Source organism: Melanerpes formicivorus, unplaced genomic scaffold, assembly GCF_026170545.1.
Source record: "Melanerpes formicivorus ecotype bairdi unplaced genomic scaffold, bMelFor1.0.p_v2 SCAF_1, whole genome shotgun sequence".
Lineage (NCBI taxonomy): Eukaryota > Metazoa > Chordata > Aves > Piciformes > Picidae > Melanerpes > Melanerpes formicivorus.
Window position 1 is genome coordinate 31,725,110 of NW_027142353.1, and position 10,391 is coordinate 31,735,500.

At 53.3% G+C, this 10,391-nt stretch overlaps 1 protein-coding gene across 2 annotated transcripts in view; it reads right to left on the reverse strand.

The window, feature by feature from the left end:
* Positions 1-10,096, reverse strand: part of FCHSD2 (FCH and double SH3 domains 2) — a 241,138-nt gene extending 231,042 nt beyond the window's left edge. The window contains exons 1-2 of one of the 2 annotated variants that reach the window (XM_068139183.1): positions 9,579-10,096; positions 3,713-3,810 (exon numbers count right to left, since the gene is read on the reverse strand). In XM_068139183.1, coding sequence (XP_067995284.1) covers positions 3,713-3,810; positions 9,579-9,599 — 119 coding nt within the window. In that variant the 5' untranslated portion in view covers positions 9,600-10,096. The remainder of the gene's footprint in view (positions 1-3,712; positions 3,811-9,578) is intronic. The other variant, XM_068139192.1, reaches the window with a different exon arrangement.
* Positions 10,097-10,391: the final 295 nt, after the last annotated feature.

Here is a 10,391-nt window from a genome sequence, read left to right on the forward strand (position 1 = left end):
TTCTTCCTGATATTCAATCTAAATCTGTTCTTCTCTAGTTTGAAGCCATCACCTCTCATCCTGTCACTGCAGGTCTTTCTAAACAGTCTCACTCCAGCCTTCCTGTAGCCTCCTTCAGGTTCTGGAAGGCTGCTATTAGGTCTCCCCAGAGCCTTCTCTTCTCCAGGCTGAACACCCCCAGCTCCCTCAGCCTGGCCTCAGAACAGAGCTGCTCCAACCCCCTGAGCATTTCCCTGGCCCTCCTCTGGACCTGCTCCAGCAGCTCCAGGTCCTTCCTGTGCTGAGGGCTCCAGACCTGCACACAGCACTCCAGGTGAGGTCTCCCCAGAGCAGAGCAAAGTGGCAGAATCACCTCTCTGGCTCTGCTGCCAGTGCTGCTTTGGCTGCAGCCCAGGCTGCCCTTGGCCTTCTGTGCTGCAAGCTCACACTGCCTGCTCCTGTCTAGCTTGTCCTGTCACAAGCTGACCAGCACACTATCAAGCCTTCAAACCCCACATTCCCTCCCCCCCTTCACAACTCAGTGCAATTAAAAGGCTTCTGCATCACAAATGAAAATCAGGGGATTTGGGTTTTTTTCCCAGCAAAGGTTGGGGTTTTTTTTTCTGGCCCAAATTCTCATCTCCTCTCCTCGTCTGGTATCTGCTGTTGGAACAAATCCTTGCCACGATGGAGCTGTCATACCCCATCCACATCATTCCATGTTTTAAAGAAGTGTTTAATCTGTAAATCCAGGCAGTGGTTCTGCCAGCAACAAGAAGCCTGAACACAGCCTGGCTCCATTTAGTGACTCTGGTAGTGGATTAAATATATTAACCCAGCTCCTTAATCCTCAACATTAAAATGGACAAATTAAATTAACTGCTGAAATTAAATTACATGGGAGAAAAACATATTTTAAGCCAAATATCTTCATGTTTTCCAGGGTTAGTGGCCACAAGCTAACAATGTTTGTGATACCTTTTGGCACAATAGAGACTCCGGTGATCAAGAGCAGAGGAAAGGCTAAAACCAGGACTTGAGCAGCAGCACCTGGCTTAGATGTTCAAAAAGTAAGGATGATGACAAGACAGCAGTGTGCCCACTTGGCCAAAAAGGCCACCAGCATCCTGGTTTGGATTAGGAATAGTGTGGCTCAAGACCAGGGAAGAGCTTGTCCCCCTTGACTCAGCACTGGTGAGGCCACACCTCAAATGCTTGGGCCCCTCAGTCCTAGAAGGCCACTGAGGTGCTGGACCATATCCAGAGAAGGACAATGAAGCTGGTGAGGGGTCTGGAGAACAGGGCTGGTGAGGAGCAGCTGAGGGAGCTGGGATTGCTTACTGTGGAGAAAAAGAGGCTGAGAGGAGACCTTGTAGCTCTCTACAACTCCCTGAAAAGAGGTTGGAGCCAGGAGGGGGTTGGTCTCTTCTCCCTAGTAACAAGTGACAGGAAGAGAGGAAACAGCTTCGAGTTGTGGCATGGAAAGTTTAGGCTGGATACAAGGATCAATTTCTTCCCTGAAAGGGTTGTCAAGGCCTGAAACAGGCTGCCCAAATCAGTGGTGGAGTCCCCATTCCTGGAGGTTTAAAAGCCATGGAAATGTGGCGCTGTGGGACATGATTTAGCCACAGACTTGGCAATGCAAGGCTGATAGTTGGAGTCCATGAACTTCAGGGTCTTTTCCAGCCTCAACAGTGCTATGATTCTGACAACACCTGGACTAGAACAGCAGCACCTGACTCTACAAGCCCTAAAAATAAACTTCTGTCTAAGGAGAAACACTCCTTGGATCAGTCTGTTACTTATTACTCAGCATTTGCTTGTAAAAGCACTGCACAGCCACTAATCTTCATCTGAGGAAATGAAATCTGTGATCTTGACCATACAAAAAAGCATTTCTTGCAACCACCAAAGAAGAGAAGGCTCAAAGCCTCCACCTTCTGATTTATGATGAGAGGACACCAAAAGAGTGAGACAAACAGTGTGTCACCTGTAACAGCCAACACATTGGCATCTTATATACACAGAAAGCAAGGCATCTCATTCAAATAATTAATGGATGGAACGACAGAATGGCTCAGGTTGGAAGGGACCTCAGAGATCATCTCATCCAACCTCCACACCATGCCCAGGGACACCTCTCAGCTAGACTCAGCTGCTCAAGGCCTCATCCAGCCTGGCCTTCAACACCCCCAGGCAGGAGGCAGCCACAGCCTCCCTGGGCAGCCTGTTCCAGAGTCTCACCACCCTCCTACTGAAGAACTTCCTCAGCTCCAGTCTGACCCTGCTCTGCCTCAGCTTCAAACCATTCCCCCTTGGCCTGGCTCTAGACACCCTTAGCAGAAGTCCCTCTGCAGCCTTCCTGCAGGATCCCTTCAGCTATTGCAAGGCAGCTCTGAGGTCCCCCTGGAGCCTTCTCTTCTCCAGGCTGAACACCCCCAGCTCCCTCAGTCTGGCCTCAGAGCAGAGCTGCTGCAGCCCTTGGATCATCTTTGTGGCCCTCCACAAATAGGGTACCAAAAAGAACAGGACAGCAGAGCACTCAGTGCTGAACATTTCACAGAAGAACCATCTCAGAAATTGCTCCTCTGCAAATGGAATCATTCATCCTCTCTGAAGTGCCACCAGATTTGGTTAAAAGCAAACCTTCCACTCAAAGAGATGCAGTCACTTTAGGTAAAATGAATAACACAACCTCCACAACTGATGCCATGGACATTTTCCCCAGATTCATAGAATGGTTTGGGTTGGAAAGGACCTTTAAGGTCATCCAGTTCCAACCCCCTGCCATGGGCAGGGACACCTCCCATCAGCCCAGGTTGCTCAAGGCCTCATCCAGCCTGGCCTTGAATACCTCCAGGGAAGGGACATCCACAGCCTCCCTGGGCAACCTGTGCAGTGTCTCCCCACCTTCACTCTAAAGAATTTCTTCCTAATCTCCAGCCTGAATCCAGCTTCAGTGTATTCTCCCTCATCCTATCCCTACAAACAAGTCCCTCTCCAGCTCTCCTGTAGCCCTCTTCAGGGTACTGGAAGGCCTCTATGAGGTCTCCTCAGAGCAACCCCAGCTCTCTCAGCCTGTCCTCACAGCAGAGATTCTCCAGCCCTCTGATCACCTCAGTGGCCTCCTCTTGGCCTCAATATTGATCTCAAATCTGCTCAGAGTTTCCACTTATAAATGCAAACATAAGTTTCTGGTTAAAAAAAAACCAAACAACAACAAACCAAACCCCATTTAGATGCAATTTAAAGAGCTATTCAAAGCTCTCTAGACCTAGGAAGATCTTTCTGTCCAGCAAGAGATAAATCATGAGGGGATTTAAAATATTTCAGCCATTTTAGCAGCCTCTCACAAGTGGTAAATCAAAGGCTTCAGCCTATTATACACCCAAACCCCCAAGAAAAAACACTGCTGAAAAGCCCAGCACTTTTTGTCTGTGACTTTTGTTTCCAACGGTTCCCCCCACTGAAGAGAAGGGAAAAAACCAACAAAACAAACCAAAACCAGTCAAAAAACAAAAGTGGTTTGCATTGTGTTAGCTCCAGTTATAATTTCCAGCTGTGTCAAAACTTTTCACAGCCTGAAAAAAAAAAAGAGCAGCAGGAAATCCAAAGAGGAAATTCCATCGTCAGTTCCTGACGTTTTGTAACTCCAGTGCTCTTCCAGCAGCAAGGAAACCAGCAGAGAAAGAAAAGGCATCTGGAAAAGGGCTTCTGGGAGCACACCACTCACCTGATATCATCGAGGAGCTCGCATTCTGCTTGATGCTTGGCCTGAAGTTTTGTCATCTGCTCCACCTGGATGTTCTTTAGCTCCTGTGTAACTTTCACCTGCAGCAAAGCACAACACACCACAGACCACGTTGATCTCCTCTAGGGTTTGAAGGCAAACTGCAACATGCAAAAGGGCAATTCATATAATCACAGAACGGGTTGGGTTGGAAGGGACCTAGTATCATAGTATCAGTCAGGGCTGGGAGGGACCACAAGGATCATCTAGTTCCAACCCCCCTGCCATGGGCAGGGACACCCCACACTAGATCAGGCTGGACAGAGCCTCATCCAGCCTGGGCTTAAACACCTCCAGGGACGGGGCCTCGACCACCTCCCTGGACAACCCATTCCAGGGCTTCACCACTCTCATGGGGAAGAACTCCCTCCTCACATCCAGCCTGAATCTCCCCACCTTCAGTTTCATTCCATTCCCTCTAGTCCTATCACTGCCTGAGATCCTGAGAAATCCTTCCCCAGCTTTCCTGTAGGCCCCCTTCAGATACTGGAAGGCCACAATTAGGTCACCTCGGAGCCTTCCCTTCTGCAGACTGAACAGCCCCAACTCCTTCAGTCTGTCCTCATAGGAGAGGTGCTCCAGCCCTCTGATCATCCTTGTGGCCCTTCTCTGGACACCTTCCAGCACCTCCACATCCCTCTTGTAACAGGGGCTCCAGAACTGGAGGCAGTACTCCAGGTGGGGTCTCACCAGGGCTGAGTAGAGGGGGAGGATCACCTCCCTCGACCTGCTAGCCACACTTCTCCTGATGCAGCCCAGGATCTGATTGGCTTTGCGGGCTGCAAGTGCACACTGAGAGCTCATGTTGAGCTTCTTGTCCACCAGCATCCCCAAGGCTCTCTCCTCAGGGCTGCTTTCCAGCCAGTCCCTGCCCAACCTGGATTTGTGCCTGGGATTGCCTCGACCCAGCTGCAGGACCCTGCACTTGCTCTTGTTGAACTTCATGAGGTTGGCTTGTGCCCACCTCTCCAGCCTGTCAAGGTCCCTCTGGATGGCCTCCCTTCCCTCCAGCTGTCTGCTGCACCACACAGCTTGGTGTCATCAGCAAACTTGCTGAGGGTGCACTCAATGCCACTGTCCACGGCACTGACCTCCGAAGGTCATCTAGTCCAACCTCCCTGCAGTCAGCAGAGGAGGTTGCTCAGAGCCTTGTCCAGTCTCACCTTGAATATCTCCAGGGATGGAGCTTCAGCTATGTCCCTGGGCAACCTGTTCCAGTGTTCCACCATCCTCATGGTGCAGAATTTGTTCCTAACCTCCAATCCAAATCTCCACTGCTCTCCTTTAAAATCATTGCCCTTGTCCTCTCACTGCAGGCCTTTGGGAACAAGCCCTCTGCAGCCTTCTTGTAGCCCCCTTCAGGGGGCTAATAGAGCCCCCTGGAAGGCCTCTATTAGGTCTCACAGATTCATGGAATGGTTTTAGGCTGGAAGGGACCTTGCAGATCATCTAGAAATCAATTCAAGTCCTTCATCTATTTTGAAAATGCACAACTAACCCTGTGTTCAAATTTACAACTAGGAAGTGCAGCTTGATCCCCTGCAACATCCATAAAGGCTGTTTTCAGTAAATGCTGTCAGCCCACCAGGCTCACGCTGCAGACACAATCACAGGATGGTTTGAATTGGAGGGGAACTTAAAGATCACCTAGTTCCAACCCTCTCCCATCAGCAGGGATACCTCCTACTACACCAGACTGATCAAGGCCTCATCCAGCCTGGCCTTGAACACTTCCAGGTTTGAACCCTACACAACTTCCTTGGGCAACCTGTTCCAGTGCCCCCCTCCCCCCACCCTCATGGGGAAGATTTCTTTGTAATGTCTAATCTAAACCCAGCTTCTTCCAGTTTGAAGCCATCACCTCTCCTCCTGTCAGTCCCTGCCTTTGTAACAGGTCCCTCTCTAGCTCTCCTGGCTGCCTCCTACAAATACTGGAAAGCTGCCACCAGAAGGTCTCCCCAGAGCCTTCTCTTCTCCAGCCTCAACACACCCAACTCTCCCAGCCTGGCCTCACAGCAGAGGGCTTCCAGCCCTCCCACCATGCCTGTGGCCTCCTCTGGCCCTGCTCCAGCAGGTCCCTGCCTGTGCTGCGCTGAGGCCTCCAGAGCTGCCCCAGCACTGCAGGTGAGGTCTGAGCAGAGCACAGCAGAGGGGCAGAATCCCCTCCCTGCCCCTGCTGCCCACACTGCTGGGGATCAGCCCAGCACAGGGCTGGCTCTGGGCTGGCAGTGCTTGGTGCTGGCTCATCTCCAGCTTTGCACCCACCAGCACCCCCAAGTCCTTCTCCACAGGGCTGCTCTCCATCCATTCTCTACCCAGCTTGGATTTGTGTTTGGAATTGCCCCAACACAGGTTCAGGACCTTGCACTTGGCTTTGTTGAATCTCATGAGGCTGAGATGGCAAAACCCTCAAGCTTATGCCCAAACATTAACAAAGGTGTGACTTTATTCAAAAAACTGGGAGGGTTGCTTGTGTGCAATGAGAGCTTTGCCTACCACAAAGAAAATGCAAGCCACAAGGGGGAATAAGAGGGGATTCTGCCCCTTGATTCTGCTCTGCTCAGACCCCACATCCAATCCTGCCTCCAGTTGTGCTGACCCCAGCACAAGAAGGACACAGAGCTGCTGGAGGGAGTCCAGAGGAGGCCACAAAGATGATCCAAGGGCTGCAGCAGCTCTGCTCTGAGGCCAGGCTGAGGGAGCTGGGGCTGTTCAGTCTGGAGAAGAGAAGGCTCCAGGGGGACCTCAGAGCTGCCTTGCAATAGCTGAAGGGATCCTGCAGGAAGGCTGCAGAGGGACTTTTGCTAAGGGTGTCTAGAGCCAGGCCAAGGGGGAATGGTTTGAAGCTGAGGCACAGCAGGGTCAGACTAGAGCTGAGGAAGAAGTTCTTCAGCAGGAGGGTGGTGAGACTCTGGAACAGGCTGCCCAGGGAGGCTGTGGCTGCCTCCTGCCTGGGGGTGTTCAAGGCCAGGCTGGATGAGGCCTTGAGCAGCTGAGTCTAGCTGAGAGGTGTCCCTGGGCATGGTGTGGAGGTTGAAGGAGATGATCTCTGAGGTCCCTTCCAACCTGAGCCATTCTCTGCTTCATGGTTCTGTGAGCTCACAAGATATGTACTGGGTACTTGAGCAGAAATTGCAGAATTCTGACACTGATTAAACTGTCCTACAACCGTTACCATTCAGAGAGCTGAAACATGAAGCTGACTTTTGATTGTGCCCTCTGCAAAAGGCTTCACAAGTTCACCATTTTCAGGACTGCTGTAATTTTCCTTTGAACATGGGCAGCATGCAGCTAAAATTTCAATACTTTGGGAACCCAAATCCCACCTGAATGGTGGAGGTTGGAAGGGACCTCTAGAGAGCATGTAGCCCAGCCTCCCTGCTCAAGCAGGTAGCTGGCAGGTAACTGGCACCATTAGCACAGGTAGCAGGAATGATTTGACTTTGGAAAGGTTATCTTTGGGGCTGTTTTGTTCTGGTTTTTATAAAACAAGAGCTCTCTTGGCATTTAAGGCCTCTGGTGCTCACAGGGAATTCGTGTATTGGCCTGAAGAAAAAAGCCAAATCACCACAACAAAACAGATCACCAGCAGATCTGAGGACATTATGCATTCATGAGGACACAAATGGCCCCCTCCCTGGAGGTGTTTAAGCCCAGGCTGGATGAGGCTCTGGCCAGCCTGATCTAGTGTGGGGTGTCCCTGCCCATGGCAGGGGGCTTGGAACTAGATGATCCTTGTGGTCCCTTCCAACCCTGACTGATACTATGATACTATGATAAATGCCAAACAGTTACAGTAATGGGGGAAGAGAGATGAAAAATTCAGAGGAAGAGACAGATCTTCCTCTTCTTGGCTAGCCAGTGTGAAAAAAAGCAACAAAAAGCCAACTTAAATCTCATGAGCTAGCCAAAGCCTCCTCAATTTTAAGACTGGAAACCAGGGGACCCTTCAATCACATTCTAAGAAGATGAAGTTTTTCACATGATACCAAAAAACCCCACAACAAAACCTAACACACAGCCAGTTGAAGCAGAAAGAGTCTCTATTTTTAACATGAACTTTCAGCATTTGGGGGCTTACCTACCTGTGAAAAAACCCAAAACAACCCAAAGCCAACCCAAACCCACAATAAAATCCTACTCAAAAGAAATAAACCCCCCCACAAGATGATCCCATGTCATGGAAACAAGCTTTAAATGAAACAAAACCCCCACCCCAACATATAGGCAAAGGATGACAGGCACAGAGCATAAATAAGGCACCAAATGCAAAACTAAAATAGAAATCAGAATGAACAAAAGCAGGGTCCAGCCACAAAAACAGAGGTCGAGAAGCAGCAATGAGCCAAGGAGAGATCTTCACTGCAGCTGCCTGCCAGGGCTACTGGGGAGCTTGGGGGATGACAAGGGATTTCTGTTTATGCTCCCTCTCCAGTCTTCCTCCCCTCGCCCTCCAGGCTCTCCCAGTCACTGTCCCACGGTTTGTTCACCCAGCAAACCCCTGCAGTCCCCTGGGTGAGACATCTCAACGTCACACACAAAATCTCAAACATCTAGGGTGAGCTCCATCCATGGAGATTGTCAGTGGGTAGAACCCAAACCACCCTCACCAGGCAGCATCGCAAAGAATCTGTAATACACACATAGATCACAAAACCACACAACTCCCTTCCACCGTGCCTGCAAAGGAGCAGCTCTGCCTGCCCAGATCTGCTTCACCTTCTCCCCATTGCCTACATCCCTCAGAACCACTCCCCAGTAAATCTCAATACTTACACCCCAAAACCCCACCACAGCTCAAGCCTTCCCCACTAACAACCAGCCTACATGGAAAAGCCACACTTGGGATCACCTTTTGTTATTCAAAACCCTACATTCCTCCTCATGCCTCTTCCCAAAGGAGCTCCCCCTAAAGCAAAGCACCCCGTATTCCCATGGCCAGCAGGGACAGGCTAAAAAAAACCCCAAACCCTCCCCACGTATCTGCAGCTTGTTCCCATCACACATATGTTGCATATTTTTGGCTGCAGGGGTTCCTGACACACGCTGGGATAGCCTGCACCCTTGCATCAACTCCAGACGTGACCTTCTGCTCCAAGACAACCAACCCCTTGCTCTTGGCATCCACCCACCGCAGCACCCCTGGAACACAGCTGGCAGCAGCACCTCACCACCAGCACAGGCTTTCTCAACACCTCCGTGCACTGCCAAGACCTCCGCAGTCACTGCCCCCCTCTCCCCGCCCTCCCCAGCCACTGCTCTCCTTCGTTTGGAGAGCCTCCATTGAGCACGGAGGTGGCCCAGCCACGGCCCCCCCAACACCCGCTGCCCAAGGGCACCACCTTCCTCACCAGCCCTTCCTCACGCCCTGTTCTACTTCCACAGCTCAGCCGCTCCAGCTGGACCCATCCTATCCCACCCCCGCCACCCCCCACGGCCCCTCCACACGTCCAGTTTCCAACCCCCCCCAGGCGTTCCCACCTTGCTGCTGACCCTCACCGAGCCCCCACCGCGCCTCGCACCTCCCCTCTTCCCTAACACTTGCTCCGCTTTTCCTAACCCACCTTCAGACTCCAGCCTCTGCACAACCAACCCGGCGCCCAACCTGCCGCCCCACCGACCACCGCCGTGCCCTCAGACCCCACCACCGCCTCCCTCGTCCCCTGACCCTAGGCCTCACCACCCTGCCCCAAAACAACCCCACCTCGGTCAGCCTGCCCGCCCCGCATCCAAACCGTCCTCGGCCTCCCCCCAGCCCCCGCTCCCGCCCCGGCACCCTCTCTCCTTTCCCCGGGGGGAGCCTCCTCACCTTCCTCGGCGGGGGCTGCATGGTGCTGCGCTGGGTCTCCACATCAATTCCCTCCCCCTCGGCAGCAGGATGCGGCCCCCGCTGCAGGAGGAGGAGGAGGAGGAGCGGACAGCGATGGTCTCCCTCCCGGTTCGGGGCGAGTCCCGGTCGGCGGGAGGAGCGGGGATGGGGAGGGGAGGGGAGGGAGGGGAGGGGATGGAAGGGAGGGGAGGGCGGTGTGTGTGAGAGTGTGTGTATGTGTGTGTGTGGAGGAGGGGTTGAGGTGAGGCCGCTTCTTCCTCACGGGCGGGCGCCAAGCAGCGTCCCGAAACCCGGCCCTAGGGGAGCGGGGAAGCGAAAGGAGGCGGTGGAAGGAAGGCGGGGACGGGGCTGAGGCGGGAGGTGGAGGAGGAGGAGGAGGAGGAGGAGGAGGAGGGGAGCGACTTCGGGAAGAGGAGGAGGGGGGGTGGGAATAAATAAATAAAAAAATAGAACAACAAGCGGCAGAGGAGGAGGCAGCGGAGCGCGGCTCGGGAGCGCCCCGCCGAGGGGACGCGCGCCCCGCCAGCGGCCCGCCCCGCAGAGGCGTCAGGGCCGCGCTCAGCGGCCGCCATAGAGGGAGGGGAGCAGGAGCTAGGACACGCCCCGAGCGGCGCCCGCTGCGGCCGCTGGGCGGCGCCATAACAGAGGCGGCGGGAGGGGCACGGGGAGGGGGATGCGGGAGGGGGATGGAAAGGGGGTACGGCGGGGTGCGCAGGGAGGGTACGGGGGTGAAGAGCGGGGTGCGGCGGTGCTTGTGCATGGGGGGTACAGAGAGATCCAGGGGGTGCAGAG